This window comes from Natator depressus, chromosome 8 (genome assembly GCF_965152275.1).
Source record: "Natator depressus isolate rNatDep1 chromosome 8, rNatDep2.hap1, whole genome shotgun sequence".
NCBI classification, from domain to species: domain Eukaryota; kingdom Metazoa; phylum Chordata; order Testudines; family Cheloniidae; genus Natator; species Natator depressus.
The window spans coordinates 6577425-6605081 of NC_134241.1; the positions used below are offsets into that span (position 1 = coordinate 6577425).

Below are 27657 nucleotides of genomic sequence, written 5' to 3' on the forward strand. Positions count from 1 at the left end.
GTTCTTGGCACCAGTGTGTCCAGCCCAAGAGCAAAGGTTTTTCACAACGGCTAGAACCTCTACAGTCTGTTTATGGATCACAACTGTTACTGGATAAAAAAACCCATCTCCCCACAATGAAATTAATAGACCCTTGAAAACAGAGGCCCTACACCCACAGTGCTAATGCTAGCATGGTGTCTGGCAGTTCCAGAGTGGTATTTGACAACTCTTCATCTGATGCTATCACACACACAAACCACACTGCATCCCCATCATGCAGCGCAGGAAAGGCTGCTACTAATGGCTCTAAGAGACCAGGTCCATTCGTGGACACCACAGGTCTCAGAGCAGAGAAGGGCAGAGCTCATGCTGTGCTCCAGGGCATGTGGCAGTGTCCTCATCATGCTAGACTTCGCCAGGAGTCTTTTTCCGTAATAAAGTGGGAGGTCTCCCCCCTCCCTCCCCAGGGGGGCGTTTCCCCCACCCAGCCCCAGGGCAGGATTCTCTCACCCCCTCCCCGGGGGGGGGGGGGCGTGTCTCCCACCCAGCCCCAGGGCGGGATTCTCTCACCCCCTCCCTCCCCAGGGGAGCATTTCCCCCACCCAGCCCCAGGGCAGGATTCTCTCACCCCCTCCCCGGGGGGGGGGCGTGTCTCCCACCCAGCCCCAGGGTGCGATTCTCTCACCCCCTCCCGGGGGGGGGGCGTTTCCCACACCCAGCCCCAGGGCGGGATTCTCTCACCCCCTCCGGGGGGGGGGGCATTTCCCACACCCAGCCCCAGGGCGGGATTCTCTCACCCCCTCCGGGGGGGGGGTGTTTCCCACACCCAGCCCCAGGGCGGGATTCTCTCACCCCCTCCCTGGGGGGGACGTTTCCCCCACCCACTCCCCGAGGGGGGGGGCGTTTCCCCCAGGGTGGGATTCTCTCACCCCCCTCCCCGGGGGGGGGCGTTTCCCACACCCAGCCCCAGGGCGGGATTCTCTCACCCCCTCCCTGGGCGGGGGGACGTTTCCCCCACCCACTCCCCGAGGGGGGGGCGTTTCCCCCAGGGCGGGATTCTCTCACCTCCTCCCCGGGGGGGCCGTTTCCCCCACCCCAGTGCGGGATTGTCTCACCCCCTCCCCGGGGGGGGGCGTTTCCCCCACCCCCAGGTCGAGATTCTCACCCCCCTCCCCGGGGGGGCCGTTTCCCCCACCCCAGTGCGGGATTGTCTCACCCCCTCCCCGGGGGGGGCGTTTCCCCCACCCCCAGGTCGAGATTCTCACCCCCCTCCCACGGACAGGGGCGCCACTGGCAGCTCTGGTCCCCTCCTCCGAGGTGATTTAAAGGGCCAGACGCCCCCACCCTCCCGCTCTCTGTGGTTCAGCGGTGGCTAGAGGGGACGCCGGCAGGCGGCAGCCCAGCTCCCCGAGGGTCATGCTGGGGTCACGGCCCTTCTTCCTTTCGCGGTGCATGCCGGGCCGCTGGCGGAGCGACGCGCGCGCGCTTCCGTCCGGGCCTTGCGGCTGCGGCCACCGGGCCTGGTTCCAAGATGGCGACGTCCCTGGGCTCCAACACCTACAACCGGCAGAACTGGGAGGACGCGGTAAGGCCCGGCCGGGGCCTGCGGGGCCAGGCTCCCCGGTGGGGGGGAGAGGCCGCCACCCTCTCGCTGTGGGTTTAGCCTCCCTCGGCGGCCCGGCCGGGCCCAGGGAGCCTGGCGGTGGCGGGGGTCCGCCCGGGGCCGGGGCTGAAGGGCGTGTGGGTGGCTGAGGCGGGGGCTGTGGGTCGGGAGGCTCTCGGCCAGGGGCTCTCTCCCGAGGCGGGTGCCGGGCCTTGCTCCCTGTCTGGGGCCGCTGGGCGCTGACCCCGTGTAAATGACGGGCGCGGGCACAGTCCACGGCCTCCCCCGGGGTTGCTGGTGGCTAATCTGGGCTCCTGACCAGGTGGGATCTTACCACGTATTTGGGAGTGTTCTGCTTTTTAAATACAAATAACGGGCAGCGGGTGTGTGGCTCTTCACAAGGCTTCAGCTAGGAGCTGGTTGGGACGTGTTGGGGGCCTTGGTGGTGTCCCCCTCACCCCCCCCCCCTCCACACACACACTTTGGGTAGTCAGAGCTTTAAATTAGTCCAGCATCCAGTCCAGCATCTCTGATCTGAGAGACGCAGACTGCGGAAATGTTGTTGCTGAATAGAGGCCTAATCTGAAGTGAGTTCTGAGATTTAGTCCTGACTCTTTTTTTCCCCCTTCCTTGATGCAGGACTTCCCCATTCTGTGTCAGACATGCCTTGGAGAAAACCCTTATATCAGAATGGTATGTGACTGCTTCGAGTCATTGTCCTTTAAGGTGTATGGTGAGACTAGCTATTGAACTGCTGGTTTAGGGGACTAAAAATGAGCTCAGACAAATGGGACAAGTAGGAGATGCCAAAATGCATACATACAGGCTTCTGCGTGCTGCTTCTTGGCAGCAGAACGTGCGTGCGTAGGGGAAGAGGGCTAGATTTCGGTATTGGCCAAGGGCATGGGGCGCACAATAAAACAAATCAAACAATCAAAAACTTGAGCTGAAATCAAGACTGCTTGTCTAATGGTTAAATCATAAGAGATGGGGTAAACATGGATTCTATCACAACTTTTGATGATGACTCTCTTCTTGACTTAGAGAAATGTGATGTACTGAAAGGCTAAATGACTTGCCCAATCTTTAAAATGTGCTTTGAAAAGTGCTTTGATATCATTTGATGAAGATTGCTTGAATGTCCTTTAAATCCTTGTTGTTTTACCCAGTGCATTGACTTCTTCAGTGGAAGGCTGTGTACGTGTCACCATTCCATTTTGTTTTACCTTTCCCAACACCAAGTACAATCATGTAGTGTATTCTCATTTTAAACATCCATCTTTCTCCACTCTTCTCTCCCTAAGCACATTTTAGTCTATGCAATTCTAATGAGCTATAATTTTTTATGCAAATATCGTCTGTGTTTCAAAGATTGATAGAGGATTTATTTTTGTGTGTTACGGATCTCTGGATGTTTTGTCATTGTTTAGAAAACAGATATTAAAAAGCTGAAGCTGAGGGGTTTCTTGAAAGATTTAAAAATATTCTATTAAATATTCTGCCATCAGAAAAAGTGGAAGGATTTGGAAGTGATTTCCTCCCACTTACCTTTCAAAGGCTGTCCAGATTAAGTGAAAGCCATAGGATCAGACATCTCCAAATGCAACCGTCACAGAGAGAAAATATGCAGATGCTATGGTGGTACCACATGTGGATGGTTGGGTGGAAGAGATGAAAGCAGGGGAGTATTTTCTAAGTCATGTAATGTATGATCATAGCATTGACTAGTAGCTTGTGGGCTTTTTTAGTAACTTTCATTTGATTTTATTCCAGACCAAAGAGAAATATGGAAAAGAATGCAAGGTATGTTTGTCTTCATTGTAAGAGTTGACTTCTGGACTAGCTCATTAGTTTCCATTTAGAATTAAGATATAATGCTGAAAATATCAGCTTCAAACAATTGCTTATTTTTGTTAACACTTTAAGGGGTGGATTTTGCAAACTCTTGAGCATGTGAATGCCCTGTTGCCTACAAATACTTGACAACAGTTAGCTACTAGTGTGCTCACTGCTTATCATGCTGACCAATGTTGTCACATTGTTTCCTTGTATACTCCCCCATCTCTCTGTATCCATCTGTAGTCTCTTGTCTTACACTTAGATTGCAAGCTCTTTGGGGGAAGGGGCCATCTTATTTTTTTTTTTCTGTTTCTCTGCAGCACCTAGCACAATCGGGTCCTGGTCTGTGACTAGGGCTCATAGGTGCTATAGTAATATAAATAATTAATAAGTCTAGTCATGTGATTTATCCATGAAAGTCAGTGGGGCTTCTCATGTGAGTGAAGTTACAGATGATTGTACATTTTTTCAGGATTGGACCCTTAATTATTAAATCTGAAAAATGTTTAGGTTTATTTCCTTTATTTCACTATTTAGTCTGGTTATTCACTTAAAAAAAAAAGTTTGGAATTGTTCAGATTCACTTCTGCTTCTAGTCATTTTCGCTCAGTCTCTTGCAAGAACACAGTGTTCTAGGGTTTAGGTTTCAAACCCTGTAAGAGAATAATTTACACCTGAACAAAAATAACCTAATCACCTAGTTATACAAATTCCTTCCCTCTCGCCCCAAGAGTGTGTGGTGTTGCTCTTTAACCCCATCCTCCTAGTGGATTCACTGAATCCAGAGGTTGGCACCAAAAGATGCAGTGTTCAGAACTCCTGGTGGGAAGGTTACTGACATTACTTTTTCAGAAAGAGTAGATTGGGGTGGGGGGGAGTAATCTCAAAGAGATTTGAACTTAAATCTGATTCTCTTCTTAGTTTGGATTTATCGGTTGCTGTTCTCCCCCCCCCCCCCCCCCAAAAAAAAAAAAAAATCTCATAACATAGTGGTGGTTAATGCTGGACTGGATTACTATTGAATTTATTTAATCAATCTAGCATTTTCCTGTTAAAAATTCATTTCCTCTTCACTTTTGCCTTGGCAAATGGGTGGTAGATGGAACTTGGCTTCCCTCTGGATCTCAGTAACTCCCCTGCCAGCAAATGGTTCATGCTGGGTATCTCTGAGACAAGCCAGCCTTTGTGTTTCAAAAAGGAGAAAGCAGGAATCTTTAGTGATATCCCTTGGAAATATAAAGCAGAATGCTTTTTATTGACTCCAGTGGAGGAGTTAAAATGTATTGTTTCCCTCTTTTCCTCCTTCCTACCATCATCTCCTTTTCGTTAGGAAACCAGAGTGATGTATTGAGAGCCAGCTCCCCTTCCCCGAGTCCAGTGTACAATGGAAGTAGAAACGTCCTCCCCACAGAGACTGTATGCATTACTTCAGAGTAAGGCCACCCTTTTCTGGGCCTAAATGCCTGTGGCCAGATGGACTGGGTCTCTTGCTATCCCAGCAAGTATATAATTTGCAGACATATCCTACAAATTAGCTGTAATGATCCTTTAGTGTATATAGGATCATTACAGCTAATTTGCAACTGATGAAGTGAGCTGTAGCTCACGAAAGCTTATGCTCAAATAAATTTGTTAGTCTCTAAGGTGCCACAAGTCCTCCTTTTCTTTTTTCAAGAAAAGATTGGGTTTTTTGAGTTGTTTGCTTGAATTTTTACGTATTAAGGTAGTAACATTAGGCAGGTGATTAAAAGGGAGGGAGCCTCTAGTAGTAGTTTAGTTTCCATAAGAATCTGAATACTAGTGTCATTGCTGGCCGCAATTAGAGCGGTACAAGTCACTGCTCTCTTTGTCTCAGATTTGTGCCAGGCCCTTCACAGTGTTTCGCTGGTGCCCAGGTGTTCGAATGCGCTTTAAGAAGACAGAAGTGTGCCAAACATGTAGCAAGCTGAAGAATGTGTGTCAGACCTGCCTGCTTGACCTGGAATATGGTGTGTAGCTTGTCTCCTGTCTCCGCATAGTTTTAATACATCTCTAAATAAATGTGTATCTCCATGACTCTGTGTGCCTAGAGCATGGAGATGCATATTTATTTAGAGATGTTTGTATGAGAGAGAAGTTGACCAAATCTGACTGCGATCTCTTCTAGGCTATACCAGAAGGCACATCTATATGCCAAATGGTGCTCCTGTCTGCATAAACTTTCCAGCTCATTAAAGACTAAATCGTGTCTAATAATTGCATCCATTCTAAAATAAGATCTTCCCATACACACGAGTGCTGTGATGTGATTGACTGTGTTCATACGACTGAGTTGCTATGAATTTCAAAGTGTATTTGGACTTTGATACCCAATGGATCTTACTCTAACTGTAGAGAGGATTAGAATCTTGACATTGCATGCCTTTGTTGCTGGCAAGAGTAAAAATTGTTCCATTGGGGATGCTAGATGTAGGATGAATTATATTTGATTAACTGAATTCCCGCTATTCACATATGTTTCAGTAGAATATGAGGCTTTTAAAAAACTACCATGAAACTAGACAAACTTTCAGTCTCATTCAGTTCACCTTTCACAGCAGGTGAAGTAATACTATCCATAGGATATTAATTAATGCAGTGTAAAACAACGAATCAGTACAGATTTGACTGCTCTTCAGGACCCCGATCTCTGAATACAGCTACGTTAATATGTTATAATAACCGCTTTTGGGCTTTCTGCTTTCGGTTAATATTAACTTTGTTCTTCCATTTAATTTTAGGTCTACCTATTCAGGTTCGAGATGCAGGACTCTCTTTTAAGGATGACATGCCTAAATCTGATGTCAATAAAGAGTATTACACCCAGAACATGGAGAGAGAAGTAAGGAATGCATTTTTAACAGAATCTATTGGTGGCTTATCTCACTTTTGCTGTAGATTAAATGAATTAGATAATCTTGAAAACTTCCTGGCTTCTCTGATTATGTGCATCAGTTTCCTGTCCCAAGTAATGAAATATGCATTCTTTACCTACTGCTTAGATTTCAAACTCTGATGGCACAAGACCAGTTGGTGCTCTAGGAAAAGCTACTTCTACCAGTGACATGTTGCTTAAACTGGCTCGGACCACCCCTTACTATAAACGCAACCGACCCCACATCTGTTCTTTTTGGGTGAAAGGAGAATGCAAGAGAGGGGAAGAGTGTCCCTACAGGTACAGTTTTGTTTGAAAAGCTAACATGTTAACAGTGGTTTGCAATATAGGGAATTCTGAGTAAAATGAAAGTAATGCAGTGTCTTCATAAGCATTTTTGCAGATGTTGCAGGAAAAATTACATAAGAACAGCCACACTGGGTCAGACCAATGGTCCATGTTGCCCAGTAGTCTGTCTTCCGATAGTGGCCAATGGCAGATGCTTCACAGAGAATGAACAGAATAGGGCAAACATTGAGTGATCTATCCCTTGTCGTCCACTCCCAGCTTCTGGCATTTAGTCTTTGGACACCCAGAACATGCGATTGTATCCCTGACCATCTTGACTAATAGCCATTGTTGGGCCTATCCTCCATGAACTTATCTAATTCTTTTTTTGAACGCAGTTATACTTTTGCCTTCACAACATCCCCTGGCAATGAGTTCCACAGGCTGACTCTGTTGTGTGAAGTAGTACTTCCTTTTGTTTGTTTTAAACCTGATACCTATTAATGTCATTGAGTGACCCCTGGTTCTAGTGTTATGTGAAGGGGTATATAACACTTCCTTATTCACTTTCTCCAAACCATTTATGATTTTGTAGACCTCTGTCATATCCCCCTTTAGTCATCTCTTTTCCAAGCTGAAAAGTCTCCACTCTTTCTAATTGCTCCTTGTATGGAAGCTGTCCCATACCCTTAATCATTTTTGTTGCCCTTCTCTGGACCTTTTCCAAGTCTAATGTATGTTTTTTGAGATGGGGCAACCAAAACAACACACAGTATTCAAGGTGTGGGCAAACCAGTGATTTATATAGTAGCATTATGATATCTTCTGTTTTAATATCTGTCCCTTTCCTAATGATTCCCAACATTCTGTTAGCTTTTTTGACTGCTGCTGGACATTGAGTAGATGTTTTCAGAGAACTATCCACGACTCCAAGATCTTTCTTGAATAGTAACAGCTAATATAGACCCCATCATTTTGTACAGGTAGTTGGGATTATGTTTTCCATGGTGCATTACTTTGCATTTATCAACAGTGAATTTCATCTGCTGTTTTGTTGCCCAGTTGCCCAGTTTTGCGAGATCCCTTTGTAACTCTTCATAGTCTGCTTTGGATTTAACTCTCTTGAGTAACTTTGTATCCTCTTCAAATTTTGCCACCTCACTGTTTACCTCTTTTTCCAGATCATTTATGAATATCTCGAACAGCACTGGTCCCAGTACAGATCCCTGGGGGACACCACTATTTACCTCTCTGACCATTTATTCCTACCCTTTGTTTCCTGTCTTTTCATCCAGGAGAGGACCTTCCCTCTTATCTCATGACTGCTTACTTTGTTTAAGAGCCTTTGATAAGGGACCTTGTCAAAGGCTTTCTGAAACTGAATGTTAACTTGACATATTACCAGTGAATGAATCCTTTCCAGCAGGTTCTTTCTTGATCATACTGTGTGTATTCAGCAGTGAGCTGAAACATCAATCCCCAGAACAAGTGCAGCTTTTCTCTTACATTGTTCATTGCCTCTTTTTGCAACATCAGTTCTTGCAGCAGAAAATACTGTCCCACAGTCAGTGATCTGAACATATCTCAGCAAGTAACTTTGTTTGAAACCCAGCTCATGCAATTTCATGGAACCTTGGTTGAACTGTCTGAGCTGCTATTTGTTAAAACTCTAGGTGGCGAATGTTATAATAAATTAATAAGTAATTTGAGTTCTTAGGGCTCTTTAATTGTGTGTCATTTTGGTGTGATTATTTGAATACTGTTAGCTGTTAGTCCTCAGATAGCCTTTTAAGGAGAAAGGTGGCTGTTGCAGTCATGTTATTCTGGTGCAATTGTAACAGTGCAATGTTATGAAATGCTTTGTTTACTCTACTTTAGACACGAGAAACCTACAGACCCAGATGATCCTCTGGCCGATCAGAACATCAAAGATCGTTATTATGGTATTAATGATCCTGTAGCTGATAAGCTTCTGAAACGGGCTTCAACCATGCCTCGTCTGGACCCACCTGATGACAAGACCATTACCACACTATATGTAGGAGGCCTGGGAGACACCATCACCGAGACTGATCTGAGGTACGTTGGTACATCTGAGTTTGCATTTGCTTTTCAGCTTGATGCCTTGATAACGGAGAATTAGCTTGCTAACATTTTCCTAAGATGCTTGTCACAGTGTTCATCTTTAGCAAGCATTTTGTTGAGATTGCTATGCCTGAATGAGAGTGAAGGGGGCTGTTCATCCCTTGGTTATGCAGCCCCTTCATTTGTCCATACCAGTCAGAAGTGAGTGACCACTCTCTTCACTTTACCCTAACCAGAAGCTGGCGAATAGGTCTATTTAGAGGAGCGCAGAATTTCTGGAGGTGGGAATACAGTTAAATCTAAGCCACATCATCTGTGCTGTGTTCAAATTCTTCTCTTCCCCTCCCACCTCCACCAAAAATCCCCCCCAAAATGCATCATTGTTGTTGGTGCCCTGAGGATCCCATTTTACACTTGTACAGTTGAAATCCCCTCATGTAACCTCCATCTTCTTAATTCCTGAATTCTGAAGAAACCCCTGGCACTGTTGCTGCATAATTGTATGTAGGGATTAAAGTTCTGTGACAGGCATTTCCCCTCTTTTCTAACACTGGATTTGAATCCATGATATAGAGGGGAAAGGGTGCTTGTCTCCCAAGGGTGTGAGCATGTGAGACCTTTAATGTATTGTGTGTTTTATGGAGAAGAGGAGCAGAATCCAATTTTGCTGTCCTTTCCTTGCAGAAATCACTTCTACCAGTTTGGAGAGATCCGGACGATAACCGTGGTACAGAGGCAGCAGTGTGCATTCATCCAGTTCGCGACACGGCAAGCTGCAGAAGTGGCTGCTGAGAAATCCTTTAACAAGCTTATTGTCAATGGACGCAGACTCAACGTCAAGTGGGGGAGGTGAGCAAGTGGGAGAGGAAGAGGGGAAGCATTTATTTCCTTTTTGGAGGTTTTCCTCAGGATATTGTTTTTGGAGAATCCGCTCTTAACTGCGCACTTCAGAGTCATGTACTGTTCCTTATTCAACTCAAAAGTCTTGGTGACTTCGAACGGAAGCCAAGTGTGTAAAAGACCCAAATATTTAGTGGGTTGCCTGTCTTTTGGTGGGGAATGTGGTGTTGGAGGGTAATTGGCATTGGGTCTCTTTGAGAAATTCTATTTTGGGGTGGGTACACTGCTGTCTGAAAAAACAACACTAACTCCTTTTGCGCCAACTCACCAAGTCCCTGCTGCTAGCATTCTGTAAATTCGTGATCCTTGGCCTGAAGCAGTGGGTCTGGGATTGGTGACGTAAAACTGTCTCTTGTGAGGGTCTACCCACTCTGCCACCTCCTTCTTCAGTTCTAATGCTTTTGGCTTTGATTTCAGGTCCCAAGCAGCAAGAGGGAAAGAGAAGGAGAAAGAAGGTACTACAGAATCTGGTATAAAGCTGGAGCCAGTCCCAGGACTACCTGGAGGTAAGGGAAATGGTTCCATACCAGTGATTGCCCTCTCAAACACAGAACAGCAGGTCACTTGCTACCATGAGGCAGAACAGAGTTACACTTCTTGGTTTGCTCTCTATACCATTGGGACCTGGGGCCAGCAGGGCAGCAGCACATCTCGCTCTCAGAGCAGTTAATGAACCTGTGTTCGAATAAGAGCTGGCTGGTGAGTCTTGTATTTATGGGCAATGAAGGGATCTTTGGCTAGAAGGAAATTCAAGGTGACTCAAGGCCTTTTTTACAGGGTGATTGAAAAGTTACAATGGTTAGAATAAAGGCACTTAAATCATTGAGACCTTCTGTGGCATAAGATCTGGTTGTGTGTTCTTGATCCATTCAGTGTCATCTGTTGGGGCAGGCAATCCCAGTTGTTTAGGATTGGATTCAGGTGGCTTTTCGGTGTGGAAGGGTCAGAGCCTGTGGAAGGGGTCACAGCTGTTCTAGAGGTTCACTGGCATCCTGCGTCTGTTAGATACACATTACTAACAAAGTTCCTGTCGGGAGAGCTGATTGAAGCACTCCCCTTAGGGATTGGGTGGATACTTGCTTATATTTTGCCTGCTAGCTTTCACCAGTAACCAAGGGATGTTTGTGTCTTGAAGCTCTTCCCCCTCCTCCAGCTGCAGAAGAAGAGGCATCTGCAAATTACTTCAACCTACCTCCCAGTGGCCCTCCAGCCGTGGTTAACATTGCCCTGCCACCACCCCCTGGCATTGCTCCGCCCCCACCTCCAGGTAATTCCCTCTCCCTTCCCCACTCGGTGGGGAGAGTTAGAACTATGTCCTTTACCAAAGAGGGCTGGAATCAGGTCTTACTTGCCAGAGTACCTACTAGCAGATGCTCTCTATTGTAGTTTTGTGTGGTACCTACTAAGTGTGATCTGGGTTTATGAACCAGCTTGTACTGTAGAACTGGCTCTTCGTTAGACTGAACTGCCTGTGATGTAATATGTTCTCTGCAAAATTCTGCAGTACCCAGGAGAATCTCATAACCTGTGCTGAGGCCCACCCTGCTTAGCTGATAGCTGAGTAAACCCCATGTTGTCCAACTTCTAGGAGTGACTCTAAACAGAGAGAACGTTAGTGTCAATATTTGACTGTTTGTATATTCAAAACGTGAAGCCTTAGCCCGGTGGAACTTCAGGAAGTGTTGGGTTTGTCCAACTGCGCTGGATGGTCTCATTACCCAAATACTTCTGGTATGTTCAGTAGTGAAAACAAAACATTTGGCAGTTCGTAATATAATAGGGAGCAGGGGAACAGGCACTCACAGAATTGGAATCTACAGTCTGTCATTGAATAGCAACATGCCCTCAGCTGTTCATTATGCTGGCAGAAAGGTTAAAAGGGTGTAAATTGGGATTCCTCAGAAACTGGGGAAGGAGGAGAGGGGGCACCCTTTCCGTGGGCTCAGTTATGTTTTGCTTATCTGTCTTGAATGACACACAGGCAACAATAAAATACTTCATCAGGGCGCCTGGTAATCTGACACTTGTGTTCTGTGTCTGCAGGTTTTGGACCACACATGTTTCACACCATGGGGCCTCCACCTCCCTTCATGAGAGCCCCAGGCCCCATCCACTACCCTTCTCAAGATCCACAGAGGATGGGTGCCCACGCTGGGAAGCACAATACTCCCTAGCACCCCATTGACCTGTTCACCGTTTGAGTAGATGTCATTTTTTTGGTTACCATGGTAGCATAATATGTTCAGCTGTGGGCGAGCTGGAGACTAAGCCTTGCTTCCTGCTTGCACGCACAGGGCAAGCTGAGCTCTGTTGTGTTGCCACTAGCGAATCTGGTCATTCATATAACCTGAATCATTCACTTACTATCATGGGTGGGGGATGTGGGAGGGAGGAATGTGGAGAGACGTGATCTAGAGGGTCCATGAATGAATTGTACGAGAATTACAGTCCCATCAGTGTGTTCAATTTTGCACATATTTTGAAATAAATTTTTCTCCTGGGGAAAAAAACCACACCTTTAGCCAGTTTGATAGCCTCAGCAATTTACACCCTGGAATGGATTGGGGTCTCTTATACAGACTTAACTGGAAATTTTGCTAGTAATATTCATTCCGGAGTCAAATAACTAGTGATTCATCATTGAAAAAAGATACCAGGTCCTCTAGCACTAAGCCAGAACTCTCCAAGATAACAATGAGGGGAAAGGAAACTAGCATCAGGCTCACAACGTCCAGGGATTTCTCCTTCTACTTACTGTGACCTTTTTTTCTCCTTTTTTGGGTTGCTTTTCTTCTGATCGTGAGGAAAACGTGGAGAATCCTAAGCCCCTGTAGTTAGTCAGTTAAGTGCTAGGTAATGCAAACAATTCCCCTACTGTCAATTCCAGCATGACCCAAACAGGCACTCAAGCAGCCATCTATTTCAGATAGGCCAGCTGGGACCTTCCCGCCCCTCTCCTGGGAGAATGAACATTGTTACTGAAACTGCCAGGAATGAGACAGCAGTAATACTGCAAGCTCATCCAGTCTGAACTATGGCTTTTGTGGCCTTCGTGTAAAATGGCTCTCAAGCTGTGAAATGGACCAAACCATTTTCTGGTTGTTTTTTTTTTAAGAGCTCTGAGTTCAGCATTCACCCTGGAGCATCTGTTCTCTGCATAAAGTCTGTAATTTAATACAGTGCTTAGGAGTCCGGGTGGGGGATTTTAAAGTACAAAAGTCTGTTGCTTTGATGTAACTGATCTGTAGATATGTTTTGGTAAAGAGAAACATGTGATGAGATAAAGCCTTATTTACTTGTTTTTGTTTTTTAAATTAAAATGAGCAGATTTTCCAAATATTTGGACCCTGCTTCCAGAGGCAAAATTTGTCTGAGTATTGTCTGACCTTGTTTGGCTGAGCCCTCTGTCCTCGTAAAGATGAAGAGTGGCGTGAGATAGCTAGTGTACAGCCCCAGTTCTGCCTCACCGTGCGGCTCTCTGGAATGTAGGGCTAGGCCCCTGCTTAAGTGGAATGTGACGTTCTGACGTTGCAGGCACCATGTAGGATCTTGTATAGGAGAATACAGTACTCTAGGGGGTGCACTTGGTTAGTGCACTGGCCTTTCATCTCTGGAGACTTGGGTTTAAACTTGGCATAGGTTACAGGCAAATGAGTGTTGCTGGTCTCAATCAGTAATAATCCACAATATCAAAATACAGCACAACTTGGTACTGTTCAGGAGCTCCCAGAATAGCGTGTTACAGGACAGGCTTTTGACGATCCATTGACAGATCTGTGTGGGGGAAGCTGGCACAGCACCTGCTTGTACTGGGCTTGACTCGAGCCAGTCAGTGCCTTATTCTGCAAGCACTAATTTGACAAGTATTGAACTCACAGAGGTTTTACAATATAGCTGCTTTATTTTCTCCAACCAGATTTCTGAATGTAAACATGGCCTCCAGCTCACAGGCAAAGGGGAGGGAGATGGGCTCAGAGCTGGACAGTAGTTCATAGGCACAAACCTTTAAACACTTGTTCAGTTTGCCCCGGTGTGCTTCTGGGGGCGGGCGGAGGAATGAACATTCCCCACTTGAGTGTTGCATTGCAGTGGTGAGTTTCCCCAGATCGTAATTAACTGTGGTGCATGCTTTTCCTCTGCGTGGTCTCGTTGGCGTTAGAAACGCAGTGGTTGTATGTTAGGTTATTTACAAATAAGGCAGCCTTTTAAAATTGCACATTTACCAGCCTGGATATAAAATGACTTGCCTAGCCTAACCACAAAGATCCAAAAAATATATATTATTGCTCACCCATTTAAAAAAAAGAAAACAAGACCAGTTTTGCAAGGTTACAGTAGGGTTATCGTACGAATTTGACAAAAACAACTAAACAAATGTAGAAAATGCAAAGTTGAGCTGGAGCTTTTCTATGCCCCAGGGTGAGTGGGAGTGTTTGGAACATACATGGGTTGTGATCTACCCTTTTTTTGGTAGCATTCTTCCTTTGATGGATAGCTCTGTTCTATATACTGTGCTTGCGTGCATCCGAAAGGCTGTGGTCAAAGCACCCTTGTTGACTACTTTCTGCATGTGTTGCATGAAGGTCTTGCTTGCCATAGAAGTGTTTATTACGTAGGATGTCCTCTCCCCTAGTGGTACCACATTAATGTTTTTATCAAGCATTGATTTGTATGATCAAATTGGCAATTACTTAAATATAGACTCTGTTTTTTGGGGCTGCGCCAATTGTGTACTGTATCTTAAATCGGCAGGGTCTGATCCTGACTATTATTGAAGTAAAAAAGAAAATCTGAGCAGGATCAGGCCCTCCATATATAATTGTAATCAAGTGGTGTAAATATTAAAACGGTGTTGTGTAAACTCATACAGCAAGCTGTTAGGGGTAGGAAAGGAAGTGTAACACACCAACCAGTAGCTAGCAGGGAAAATGGCATAGGTTCCTGATTCTCCCAGTTCAGGTAGTGGTGATCTCAAGCACTCCCCTCACTTATATGCAGTACATGTTTCTGTCTGACAGCCAGCCCCACACACCCAGCCCAGTGGTTGTTTCTTAACGGAGTTAGCATGTTAAAGGAAATTACATCTATCTCCTTATGTGTCAGAAAGCCATTAGTAACTTATTTCACCCACTTCCCCAATTACCACACTGCCTTATCACTCCCCCTCCCCATCTCAACCAAAATTACATTTCTACAGCACTGCCCTTAAGCTAGGATTTCTCTGAGCAGCCAGCGCCTGTCAATGCTGGTGTCGCAGAACAGTTGCAAGGCGACTTGATGTGATGACAACTGGCTCTTATGCCATTTGCCACACCACCAGAGCGAGGACAATGTGTCTGCTCCAACCGCATTGTTCCACAGTATAATCATGGATGTGGAAGTTTACTGGAATTCGACAGTTTTGTCAATAAGAACTTGGCTGGTCAATTTGTCCCACTACCACAATAATGGACACCTAGGAAAACCTTGTAACAGAGTAGTCTAGGAATGGCTCTAGATGTGAGCTTGCTGGGGGCTGTGTGTGGAAGTGGGTGACATGCTGCGGCCACTGGGCCTTCACAGGGTGCATGGGTAAGAATATCTACTCCCCTTTTCTGCTATGCTAAGGAGTACCTCTACCAGCGCTTTAAAACAAAGCATGTTTGAGCCTAGCAGATAAAGCATTTGTGGGTAGGAGAAGGGAGTAAGGTTACATTACAGCTCTTCTGTCTCTGGTAAAATCCGTACCCAGCCCTGGGGTGCTCTGTTAAAGCTGGGTCTATTCCAGACGAGCTCCAAGCTGTTCGGGGTGTCTGTCTGAGCCATCATCTCCAACCCAGGCACAGTGAACATGTCATTGAGTAGCACTCCACCAAATGGGGTAGGAGTCCTGCATGCACAAAGGAAGAAGATTTAGCATTTTCATGGGGAGGGGGTGTACTTCTCCTGGTAGCCCTGGATGGTAAAAACACTCGGGACTAGTTGCTCCTTGAGCATCCAATAGCAGCCTGGTCATCTAGCAAAAGCCATCAGTTGCCAACCTTTGTCATGAATGGCAGCTGTACTCCTTCCAGCCACCGTAATTCCCACTTACTCTGTTTCCCTCAGGTCCTCACAACATTCATCTCCTATAGACTGAGCCTCAATCAGCTGGCCCTCATCCAAACTCCTGCAGAGAGACAGGGTCGCTTGTCTCACTACCTCAGCAGCCTTGGTTGAGATGGAAAGGTAGAGCTGCCCCCACAGCTACTACACCCCACTTTCCCTTAGCAACCCTGCCAGCATCCATGTGTGTGTTGAACAAGAAGAGGCACGAGAAAGACCCCACACATGAAAGGTCTTAGGGCAGCAAGTCCTACCCTCTGCTCCCCCTTGTAAAGCAGAGTGAAGCCTTTTATGTGCAGTCAAAGCGTTCTGGAAGGGACTGCAGCTGTGTTAACACCACCTCATGATCAGTGCTGTTGTACATATCTTAACAAACAACCTCTTCTCTTGGAATGTGACAAAAAAGGGCATTCGTGCAGGGGCCTGAGCTGTCCTTTGTTCCTGGAGAAACAATATAAGGCCAGAGGTGTATTCCTGTGGAGCAGTTAGGGTTGGGCTGAATGTTAGGCCTTCATTTAAGGCAGAGCACTGTGTTGGGGGCAGCAGTAAAGGCTGACTGGGGGGCATATCTGCAAATGTCTGCTTTGGAAAACGTGCTCTGTTACATTGTCTAACCTGTTACTCGAGTAACGTGGCATTGTTTTCTCACAGCAGCGTCCCAGGAAGGAACAGGTGCTGATTGCAGGTGTGAGCCCCACTTCTGGGGGAAGTGTGGATGATGAAGGGTTGTTCCAGAAATGCTCGGTTCCCCCAAGGAGTATGTGGCAAGGTAGTTCTCAAAGCCTTGTGTTACAGCTCATGTAGGGCAGGTACCATCTCCGTGAGCCTCTTCAAGGTCTTTCATCACCCCTCTGCCTTTTGTAAATAAACCAGCCTGCTTAAATTCAGTCATTGGAGAGGTTGTGAGCTTTCCTCTGGTCTCTCACAAATGTGAAATACTCCAGGGTTCATCTTGCTTCACAGGCAGGATTTCTGGCTTCTCGCTTAATACAAAAGGCAGCATCCATTTTCCTAAGAGCTTTGGGTTGGATTTGTTTGGGGTGGGGAGGATAAGATCAAATCAAAAGAGGTGATTTTCAAAATCAGGACCATAGATCCACAAGGATCATGGGTTTTTTTAACTCTGTTTAAATCTGACGGCTGTAAATTCAGTTTCCTGGCACTTTGTGCCTCACTGAAGAGTTAAAATGGAGGTGAGAGACTTGGCTAGCATCTAGCTGTATTAAATATCAGTTTGGGGCTTTAAATAGAAGAGCAGCAGTTCAGAGGGGGAAATAACACAGGGTGAAGCTAGGCAGCCTTACACGTCATATAGAAACATGCCCCTGTTTGAGTTTCTGTCCAGAAATAAATACTGAGCCAAGGGCAGAGAAACATGACGAGTCTGAGAAACTAAAGAGCAAGTGACTGCAGCACCTTCCCCGTCCCTCTACAGCGTATGCCTGATGGAGCTGGGGACGGGGAAAATTCTAAATATTTGAATACATTGAGGGGTAAGGAAATCACGATAGCAACCCCTTGGTTTTTCCACCTTTTGCTTCCAGCCGGCAGCATCACTTCCAGCAGGGCCCTGCTTTCTGCTAGCTGGCTCATGTGCTCCCTGCTAGTTACCCTGGGCTGGTGCGGGAAGGGGTTGGCGAGTTCCTCGCTAATATCTTACGTTTATACAACACCTTTCATCTCCATAACAACGCGGGGCGGCTACTTCCTGCATAACTCTAATACAGCCACCTTAGGTTTCGAATAAAGCAGCTGGCTAACGGGGCCCACCGACATTATGCAGCAGCTTGGGCAAGAAGTGAGGAGGAACGCCGCATCCATCTGAAACCGTAGCAAGAATTCAGCTAGGCAGGATGTAATTATCCAAACAGCAGTTTGGCTGAGGGACCAGGGTGAATCCCAGACCTACACTCATGAAAAGGGATTTGGGGATCCTCAATAACCAGAAGGGGTCAGGGCCTCGGTGTTATGATTCAGCTAAAAGACATTGCTATGTAAGTTCAGTGCCCCCAACTCCACGCTAGGTTACTTGTTCTCTACGGACTGAGAAGTGAGATTTCCTCTGCTGGAACCCCCACTCCTGCTGTCTGCAGAACACGGGACTCCCTTAGCAGTCTCCCATCTGCGTACTTTACAAACCCAAACCTACTGTAACTTCTAGGATCTGAGGAGGCATAACAAAGAGTAAGGTTAACCCTTGCACAGAGTGCCTGGGGCTGCACCCTTTGCTGGCGCCACTGGTCGAAGAATTGTGACAGTTCAGTCTCCAGTGTGTGGCTGGAAGGAATCAGGTGACTTTTTAGCACCTTGCGTAAGGATTAACCTAGTGTCCTAGCTGCTTCTGCAGCTATCTGTCACCTTGTGAAAACGAGACTAGCCCACGAGCTGTCACTTAGCGTGGCCACGGCCAAACAGGTGGAACGTAGCCTGCTCCGAGCACAGGCGCCAGCTCTGTGGTTGCTCCATGGCTCAAGCACCCACCAGCCTCACTGGTTCCAGTCGGGGCTCACCGCTGATCAGCTGTTTGGTGTGTGGGAGGCGCTCAGGGGAGGGGGTGGGAAGAGGCGAAGCGAGGGTGGGGCCTTAGGGGGAGGGGGTGGAATGGGGGCAGGGCCTTGGGGCAAAGTGGGTGGGGAGCAGCCACTGGGAAAAATAAGTCAGCGCCTGTGGCTCTGGGAGGAAGGACTGTGCACTTCTACAGTGCTTTATATCTCCCGAGCACTGTGCAACCAGCAGTGGGTCTTCCCAACGCCCGTGTAACAAACACTGGCGCTATGTTCTCAACCCTGTGTAACAGGTGGGGAAATAAGGCACGGTGAAGTCAAGTGACTTGCCTGAGGTCACCTGACAAGTCAGTGGTAGGGCTGGGCTTAGGGCTCAGGGGTTCTTTGGGAGAGGGGCTTTGCAAGGCTTTTGGGAAGCTTCCCTTGTTCTGTTGAAGCTGCCCTTTGATGGAAAAGAATTAGGCCTGGGCCCATTTATTTATGTTGATTCTCTATGGTGTATAAAGAAGGCACAAGCCCGTATTTAGTTTCCCTTTGCAGGTCACCTTTAAGAGATGCTATCCATGTCCTAAGTATTGTATTCCCTCTTGTAGCCTCACTGGTGTCTGCTTCCTCTGAGGAGCACCCACGCAGGAATGCAATGGGATAGCCAGGGGACAGGTTGTAGCAGTTGTAATTTCAAGAGATCCAGGTTTCCTGTGTGTCCCGTTGCAGAGATGTCAAGGGTGCTCCATCTTGTTTTTGTGCTGCACAAGACCCCTGTCCTGCCCAGCCTTTCCCAGCGGTGGTTGCTATAACCAGCTGCTAAAATGGGGTTGCAAGAAAAATTGCAAATAGAAGCTCTTAGCAAGGTCTCCAGCCACCTTTTCATCTTCAAGCCTGACCTGTGCCCCAGGCTGAGTCCTCCATCAGCTCAGAATCGCCATCATATCCCAGCAAACATGGTGGATGTGTCTAATGACCGTTACCTGTTGAAGCTCCTCAACTCGAAGTGGCTGGGTTTCCTGGGCAGTTCAGGCAGCTGGCTCTTGCTCTCCACCCGATAGTCCTCACTGAAGAGGAATTCCTGCCAAGGGGAACAGTAGCTCTTGGGGATGGCAGTGAAGTTGAACTTCTCTGGTGGGACTTCTTTCAGCGGTCCAGAGTAGCCTGCATTTGGGAGACAAAGCTTTTGTTACTACAGCAGGCCTGCAAGGCAGCAGCCAGCCAGCTTCACTGGATCCAGGCCTGCCCGGGGCTGTCCTCATGTGGACAGGAACTCTCCCCTCCCATGGGAAGGGCTGGGAGAGCAGTGGAGCTGGCCAGGACATGGTTTTTCCCATGAAAAATGTAGAGAAAAAACATTTTTTTTTCTTTTTATCCAAATGTTTCTTTTGTCCACTCACCGACATTTTAGATTGTCCGGGGGGGGGGCTTTGACAAATACCTGCAAAAATGTATTTGTTTCCACAAAAACGTTCTATTTTTTATCCAAAAACCCAACTCTTTTTCCACTGAAAAAACGCTTTGGCAGACCATGCCCAGCCAGCTGTACTGACCAGGCTACATCTCTGCAAGTGACATCTCGGGAGGGGGCTTTCCTTTTCCCATGGCATGGCTGTTCCCTGATTGTCTGTGGCTGGGGTAGTGAATTCTAAGGTGGCCCCATGCTACCCCTGCATTCACACCAGGGAGGGCTCCTCATGTTCTGCCACTGGGAATCATGGGGGCCACACGCCTTCTATTGATAACAAGTTCTGTAGGTCTGGCTCCTCATCACTTCATTGACGTAGCTCCGTTGTGGTGGTCTTTTTCTGTTGGCAACTCCTTACCTGGGGCCAGGGCCTCGGGATTGAGGGCTTTACTCATTTGTATGACTTTGTTTGTCTTCTTGGGCACTTTGGGAGGGGTCCCCTGGCCTGCTGCTGCCACGTGAAGCTCGGTGCGATAGTTCTCCTGGCCCTCAGCAGACTAGAGAAGAAAGAGTGATAGGAGAAGGCTATGGATGGGCACAAGGAGAGGCTTGGCTTCACCCCTGACAACCGAGGTAAGGCCTTGTGGAGAAGATGGAGTAGCAAAGGGTAGAGGAGGAGACAACTTAGTCGTGTCTCCTGAAGGGTGATAACTTTTTTGCTCAGGGATGAGAAGAGCATATTGCCCTAGCTAGAGCCAGGCATGGCAGGGCCAGGCCCTGGGCAGGAACTCCCCCCATGCACTTCTGCTAGCATGCTGTAATGCATTGCTGCAGCATCCCCTGCTCTGCTAGCCCCGGAACCTCACACAATTCCACCCGTGGGCCTCTGGGAGGACCTACCGGCCCCCTGTTTTCTAATCTTTGGTCCTTTCCAAGACACTTGCATGGTGAATTTGTGATGAACTGCTAGCATCTTGGAGGAAAACTACCACCTTGCTTCACTTTTGCCTACCCCAGTGGGAGATTGTCAGCCTAGGTCCCCAGCCATGGAAGGATACTTATGGAGGTTGGACCCGCAGGGCTCCTGCCTCGCTCAGAAAGAACGAGAAAATGAAATCAGTGTGGAATACGCTTACCTTCATCCCAACTGAATAGGCCAGCATGCACAGCGAGGCCCAGAGGGCCACTGTCCAAAGTGCCTTGACGCAAAGAGCATGCTAGCCCGCTCATGGCCCTTTCCAGCATGTCCTTACTCAATGAATGCAGGGAAAGCGACAGGACACCTGGCAAAGCACTGATCTAGAGCTGCCAGTGAGGCTACTTCAGTAACTTAGCTCCAGCCCAACTGGCTAGCGCCATCCACTGCTTCTCTTTCAATAATGGTGCCTCAGGGACACTCACCAGCCATGTGTCGGGTCTTCCTGCCAGGTCCCCCTCAGCCATGCCGTGTGAGCCACCTGCTGCCATCTTGCTCGAGCTCTGTGGAGGGCAGGGGGAGCAACGTCACTCAGGGGAGCACACCCCACACACAGCCCCAGTGCTGGGAGCGTGCAGTCAGCTTAAGGGCCGGCGGTGCACGTGGTTTCAGAGCCCGGTTTCCTGGCTCTGACACGGGGATCGTTTCTACAGACACTGGCCACGGCAGCTGGCAGTGCCAACTGGTGATAGCCCAGCTCTCCTCACAGCTCATGGCGCATGCCTTCCCCTCACACTCCTTCCCGTTAAAACATGCCGTTACAATAACTGTGCAGGGCTTCCTGTTAACATAGGGATCCCCATATCCTGGGCTAAGAAGTGCCCTGCTTTTCAGGGGGCCTGCTCGAGTTATGTTCTACATGTACCCCAGCAAAGGGCGAGGGAGGTAGGCTGGGGTGCTGGCGTAATGCCTGGTGCGCATGAGTGTTACAGCTCCCGCTCTGTGCCAATCTAGAGGACTGGCTTTATTACAGCCCCTTTGCCCATTTCTGGAGCTTCAGCTCAAGCTGCAGCAGCTCCTGCCGTTAGCCCTGGAGGTCCTGGTTCAGTCCCTGGACTGTCAGCCAAGAGCGCAACCCTCATGCTGACCCAACAGGGTCAGCGCAGATTTGGGTTCCCATCATGATGAGGCGACTCACGGCTCTGTAGCCAGTAGGATGCTCCAAGATGAACTTCTGCACCCGCTTCTGCCTCTGTTGGAACAGCTGGGACCCCCTGTTTGTCTGCAAAGAGAGCTCTTCCACCATCAGATCCTGGGGGATGCTGACCTTCTTCCCCAGGTCCAGCTGGGGGACTGAGGGGACACACAGAGCAGGGCAGTGAAAGCACAGATGTTACAATAGGGGGTTAGGGTCTCTGAGCAAGGGGCCAGTGGCTGTGCATGGGGCTGCCAGCAGAACCTCACTCTGGGGAGAGGGTCAGGCCCTAGGAGTGACAAACATCTTGCATAGCTCTGCAGTGCCCATCAGGCTGGTTCAGAAACTGCACTGATGGGAGCCACATCCGCAAAAGAGGTAGGGACCAGGGGGCCTTGTGGGGGGGGGATGAAAAGGGAGGATAGTAAGGGGATCCCGATGCTGGGAAGGGCTCCGAATAACCTCTAGCGATCTGGTGTATGGGCCCCATTAGTGTTAATTGACAATGTAGTGTTCATTCGTTTGGAAAGTCCAAGGAGGAGACCAGTAACATTAATCCCCTGAAGTCCAGGGGAGTTTTGCCAGTGTCTTCAATGGGTACTGGATCAGCCCCTGTGGATTGCATGCGGCAACCTGGGGCTACTCTGTAAGTCAGGTTAGCACAAGGCATCTCTTACCATCTTCCGCCATCTCCCTCACGATGGCAATCGCCTGCCTTTTTCTCTCTTGGGTGTGGTCCGAATGCATGATTGGGAACATCTTCCCACCTGGAAAAGAAGCAGACACGCAGCAGGGCTCACACGTCAGGGCAGACCCTGGCTGCTACTCACACATTACCCCCAGGGTGCCAATTGCCCCGTCCCTAGGAAGAACTGATCCCAGGTGGAGTTCTGAGATTCGTGTGATGGCTTTTTGCAAACAGTTACCCTGGGGCCCAGCTCTGCTCCCATTTGGAAAATATGCACAAAACCAGAGAGAATATAGCTGGAAAAAGGGGGTTTCTCTTCCGCTTTATGGTCCTAGGAACTGTATCATGCCATCACGTCACCCCAACTTCACCACAGACCTCTCCCATTCATTTCAGGACCAACCCTCCATGTCTCTAACACTATAGAACTGTTCCAAGTGACCACATCCTGGTCCTCTGTGTTCTCCTCCCCATTCTCCCCACTATTCTTGGACTAGCTTCTCTCCACCCTTCACACGCTTCGCTATTGCTGGTGCGAGACCCTCCTCCTCCGCAGCTCCTGCCATCTGGTGCCATCTCCTGCAGCAACTCGCCATCTGAAATCTCTGTGCTCCCTGTTCATGCCTCTTAATTCTGCCCTCCATTGCTGGCTTTATGATTGAGCCACTTAATGTATTCCCTAGGCCAAGTTTTTGCCCCAAGGCTCTCTGTCCCTGATACAATGCCCCGTCCTGCATTAGACTCTGCCAAGCATTGTGGGGCGCTGTCTTGTCCGAAGATGCTATTCAAAATATACAAATTAAAGGTGCATTGCGTTGTATACTGAGCTTTCTGAGCTCAGCTACCCCTCTGCTTCGGCCCTGAAGCCAGAGCCCTTGGGACTGTTAGATTAGCTGGCTGGAGCCACGTTTATTCATAAACGTCTGCTCCTTTATGTGTAACGTTGTTGGTGTCTGACTTAATCCCTTGCAGGGGTGAGTTTCACAAGCTAATTAAAATGTTGCATGTTTCCTTATATGTATTTTGGGGCTGTATTCTACCCTAAGTCATGGTACAAAACCAATCCTTGGAACATGGGCAGAATAGGGATCTGTCCTTTGATCGATCAATCGTATTTCTAAGGTTGCCTGTGCCATCTAAGTCTTTTAACTTGTACCCTCCTGAAGCCAAGAAACAGCTCGAATCAGTCACTTTTGTTCTGTTTGCAAGTCACCCCCCAGGAAGGCTCTCACTGGGCGCTTCGTTAAAGAGGAAAAAATAGTCCCCATCTCGTTCCTCCCCCCACCCCACCCCCGTAGAATCACAGACTCATTGAAGTGTCGGGCTAGAAGGGACCCCAAGAGGTTCTCTAGTCCATCCTGCTGCACTGAGGCAGGATTAAGTATACGTCTCTCCCCATGTGGTGCACAGACGGATGGGGTCCCCCTGCCTGAACGGGGCAGCAGGCCAAGTTAGCAGCACCTTGCTCTGCTTTGTGGGTTTCTCTATGGAGACCATGTCTGCTGCTCGCTGCTCCCTGAGCTCCCATTTAGCCATGGTCTATTTTGAGCTCCTGACCTTGGTAGAGTGGGGAGTTGTAACCCGGATCCTTTGGGCAGAGAGGACGGCATCTGGAGGTTCTTGGGAGGATGGTCTCAGCAAGCTGGGGGGCTCGGTCTGGAGATGCTGGGTGGGGAGTTTGCTTAGGAGGGTTTGCTGGGAGTTTAAGGCCCTGCAGGTGCAGCAGCATTCCTAGCAAGTGACTCTGCTACAGCCATAACATAGAACCACAGGGGCTGCTTGTACAGGGAAGGGGGGAATTGATCCTCCCGATATACGGCAACTCCTCTAGGACTCGGTGGCCCAGGGGGGAATCCTCACCCATTGAAGTCAATGGGAGTTTTGGCCTTGCTTTCAATACAGCCTGGATCCCCACCCCAAAAGCGATCAGAGGACACACAGCTTCCTGAAGGAAGAACCCACTCCTAGCACAGCTTGGAAGGGTGAACTGGCCTCCACACCCGCAGTCATGCAGGGTCCTCGCCTGGCAAAGATCTCTGGACTCAGAGTGGGTTTGTGTTCCACTCCCCATTTCTAGTGTAGCCAGGCACTGGCATATGGGTTTGCCATTGCCCCTCCAGAGCCCAGCCAGCGGGCTCACTGGAGGGGGCCTGAGAGAGCTCCTATTCACCCCGCCCCAGAATCCAAGAACTAGAGTCACTCCATGGAATTAAAAGGTAGCAAAAGTCAAACAACTGAAAGGAAATGCTTCACTCACTACAACCTGTGGAACTCACTGCTGCAGGGTATTAAGGAGGCAAATATTCCATTTCCAACAGGTGTAACGTACAGCCATGGATAAGATTAGCCTCTGCAGCAGCACTAGTAAGGAAACATTACAAGACACCTCATGCTCCAGGATATAAGCTGATCACCAGCTGGGTACAGGAACAAACTTCCCCTCCATTGCAACTGGGGCCATTTTGGGGGGTGTTACTCTCTGCAGCATCCAGTATGAGCCACTGTGGGAGGCAGGGTATGGGGTGAGATGACCCATTGGCCTCTCCGTGCATGGGGAGTCCCATGTGAGTAGCCATTTCTCTGTAATGTAGCCAACAACTCCACAGCGCTGCCCCGCCCCCCAGCTCCCATGTCCTGAGCTGCTGCCCATCTTGCCCACAGCAGCGGCTACCTGACAGCTGCAATGCCCGCGTTGCTAGCCCCCATATGGGGGTTCCTTAGAGCCAAGCTGACTGCACCCAACCACCTCCCCAGCCCTCCCCTCTTCCTGGGGCGCAGGGATGGAGAGCCCCCATGCCCAGATCTGCTGAGTGGCACCCAAGGAGCCAGCCGCTGGCGTGGCGGCGTCTCGCTATGGCTCCTCTCCAAGTCCATTTGCTCGTGTCACCTGCACTTGTGTCTTTTCAATTGTAAACCTCCCAGGGCCGGAGGGGCTAACTCTGGGTCCGGGTTTGTACGGTGCCAAGCACAACGGGGCCAGGGCCCAGCCCCTCCTGAAATAGACATGGGAAATAACACCCCCATCCTAGCCTGCTGGGGTGGTGGTATTTCCTCAACACCTGAATGCATGAATGCAGGGCAATGTCCTCTCCTGCCCAGCTGTCAAGATTCTCCTCACCAGCACCAGATACCCTGCCACTCTCTGGCCACCCATCTCTGAGGGCAGGGCTGCCACCAGCAGCAGCAGCAAGAGTAACAGTACCACAACCCCCCTACAATAACCTTGTGACCCCCCCCCACAACTCCTTTTTGGGTCAGGATCCCTAGAATTACCCTGTGAAATTTCAGATTTAAATAGCTGAAATCATGAAATGTACGATTTTTAAAATCCTACGACAGTGAAATTGACCAAAATGGAGGATGACTTTGGTAGGGCCCTAGCTATTAACTCTCTAGGTTCCAGCTCTCAGTGAGCCTGAGCTGAGCCAGCCACATGGAGACGAACCCTAAATAACAAGCAGCCGGGGTCGGGGGGGGGGGGGGGAGACAGCCTGCTTCTCAGTGGGGGTCAAACTCCAGCCTGCTGCTGAGTTCCCTCCTGCTGCTTTTGGATGTAGCAATTCTCCCCCTCCCATGCTATTCCCCCCAGTCCCCGTCCCCCCCAAGTTCAGAGCCAAGCTCTTCGTACCTGACTGTGTGACTCCTTGGACTCTGTCCTGCTGCACTGCTGTCAGATGAAAGGAGCTTTCCTGCTGTGCCTGCTCCACCCAGGGATTAGGCCTGGGCTTAGGATTCCTTAACAGCTTTCACAAACCTACCCCGGGGCCCAGTGTTTGCCAGTAGCCCCTGTGTCTGTCTTACCCCCTCTGTGCCCTGCTCGCACTCAGCCTGGACCATCGCTGAGATTCCTCCGTCCTAATCCATGTTACATCAGACATTTATTTCTGGCTGAGAAAAGGGGGGGGCGGAGGCAGTGCAGACCCCTGGTGAGCCAAGCTCTTGACCGCTAAGAGCACACACAAACACAGAGGGGTGTGTGTGTACGTGTACGTACACGCACACACACACACACACACACACACACACACACACTCTCTCTCTCTCTCTCTCTCTCTTTCTCTCATGCTCATGCATACAAAGCCGTATGTGTGCACCCAGGTAGGGCGTTTATACACAAATGCATAAACATGCCCTTATATATGCAGGCATTTCTACCTGCACGTTGGGGGGCAGAGGTACACGGGGGCCGGGGGGGTTAGCTATTGTGCAGCACTTCAAAGACAGACCATGCCAGGGAAGTGCTAAGTGCCCTAGCAGGGGATACAAACTAATGCAGGCACTCGAGAAGGGAAGTTAGAAGCTTTCTCCAATAATGCCAGGGCAAAGGGGTATTTGATTAAAATCAAAGGCAACCCATTCATGATACATACAGGGAAATACTGTTATGCGCTTCTTATTTATTATCATTATTTTTGGAGTACATACGTGTACAGAGTACTTCGCAAAACACAGAGCCAGAAAAGGCCCCCTGCCCCAAGGCATTTACTGTGTCCATTTTTGGGCCCCACACTACAAGAAGGATGTGGAAAAATTGGAAAGAGTCCAGCGGAGGGCAACAAAAATGATTAGGGAGCTGGAGCACATGATTTATGAGGAGAGGCTGAGGGAATTGGGATTGTTTAGTCTGCAGAAGAGAAGAGTGAGGGGGGATTTGATAGCAGCCTTCAACTACCTGAAAGGGGATTCCAAAGAGGATGCATCTAGACTGTTCTCAGTGGTAGCAGATAACAGAACGAGGAGTAATGGTCTCAAGTTGCAGTGGAAGACGTTTAGGTTGGATATTAGGAAAAACTTTTTCACTAGGAGGGTGGTGAAGCACTGGAATGCGTTACCTAGGGAGGTGGTGGAATCTTCTTCCTTAGAGGTTTTTAAGGCCTGGCTTGACGAAGCCCTGGCTGGGATGATTTAGTTGGTGTTGGTCCTGCTTTGAGCAGGGGGTTGGACTAGATGACCTCCTGAGGTCCCGTCCAACCCTGATAGTCTATGATTCTATGATTCTACTCTAAAATTCAAATGAAGGGCAAAATAAAATCTGCAGAACTCATTGCTACAGGATATTATGGTGATTAAACAGTACCGTTCACAAGCGTGTTAGCGATTTAGAGGAGTAAGAATAGTATCTGCAGGGTCAGCAACGAGAATCAAATTACAAACTTCACAAGTCAGGCCTAAGCTGTTCACCAGCTGGGGTCAGGAAGAGTGGCTCCCACGCACATCCGGGCTGTGGGATAGCATCGCACAGCAAGGTGCAGGGCTGGAGCTACCTGAAGCATCCCACTGGCCGCTT

General features: G+C 48.6%; 2 protein-coding genes across 2 annotated transcripts; one reads left to right on the forward strand and one right to left on the reverse strand.

Annotated features, from left to right (window-relative positions):
• The first annotated feature begins 1412 nt into the window (after positions 1-1412).
• RBM22 (RNA binding motif protein 22) lies at positions 1413-14006 on the forward strand. The gene is made up of 11 exons (XM_074960288.1): positions 1413-1567; positions 2225-2278; positions 3359-3388; positions 5280-5412; positions 6184-6284; positions 6445-6617; positions 8484-8684; positions 9375-9539; positions 10008-10096; positions 10726-10857; positions 11634-14006. Exons 1-11 carry the CDS (start codon positions 1514-1516, stop codon positions 11762-11764), a joined length of 1263 nt encoding a protein of 420 aa, XP_074816389.1. The 5' UTR covers positions 1413-1513; the 3' UTR covers positions 11765-14006.
• Positions 13489-26352, reverse strand: MYOZ3 (myozenin 3). The gene is made up of 7 exons (XM_074960289.1): positions 25999-26352; positions 22360-22449; positions 21686-21840; positions 20973-21050; positions 19990-20128; positions 19147-19327; positions 13489-15459 (listed from the first exon to the last, which is right to left on the reverse strand). Exons 2-7 carry the CDS (start codon positions 22439-22441, stop codon positions 15285-15287), a joined length of 810 nt encoding a protein of 269 aa, XP_074816390.1. The 5' UTR covers positions 22442-22449; positions 25999-26352; the 3' UTR covers positions 13489-15284.
• Between the last annotated feature and the right edge of the window lie 1305 nt (positions 26353-27657).

What these genes read in the sequence shown, in the direction of transcription:
- RBM22 (XM_074960288.1), top strand. Translation starts at nt 1,514, where the DNA reads ATGGCGACGTCCCTGGGCTCCAACACCTACAACCGGCAGAACTGGGAG. An exon ending in CCTGCTTGACCTGGAATATG is followed by an intron (nt 5,413 to 6,183) that starts GTGTGTAGCTTG and finishes ATTTAATTTTAG; the next exon opens with GTCTACCTATTCAGGTTCGA. An exon ending in CCCAGAACATGGAGAGAGAA is followed by an intron (nt 6,285 to 6,444) that starts GTAAGGAATGCA and finishes CCTACTGCTTAG; the next exon opens with ATTTCAAACTCTGATGGCAC.
- MYOZ3 (XM_074960289.1), bottom strand. Translation starts at nt 22,441, where the DNA reads ATGTTCCCAATCATGCATTCGGACCACACCCAAGAGAGAAAAAGGCAG. An exon ending in GAGGGAGATGGCGGAAGATG is followed by an intron (nt 21,841 to 22,359) that starts GTAAGAGATGCC and finishes GTGTCCCCTCAG; the next exon opens with TCCCCCAGCTGGACCTGGGG. An exon ending in GAGTTGAGGAGCTTCAACAG is followed by an intron (nt 15,460 to 19,146) that starts GTAACGGTCATT and finishes TTGTGCATGCAG; the next exon opens with GACTCCTACCCCATTTGGTG.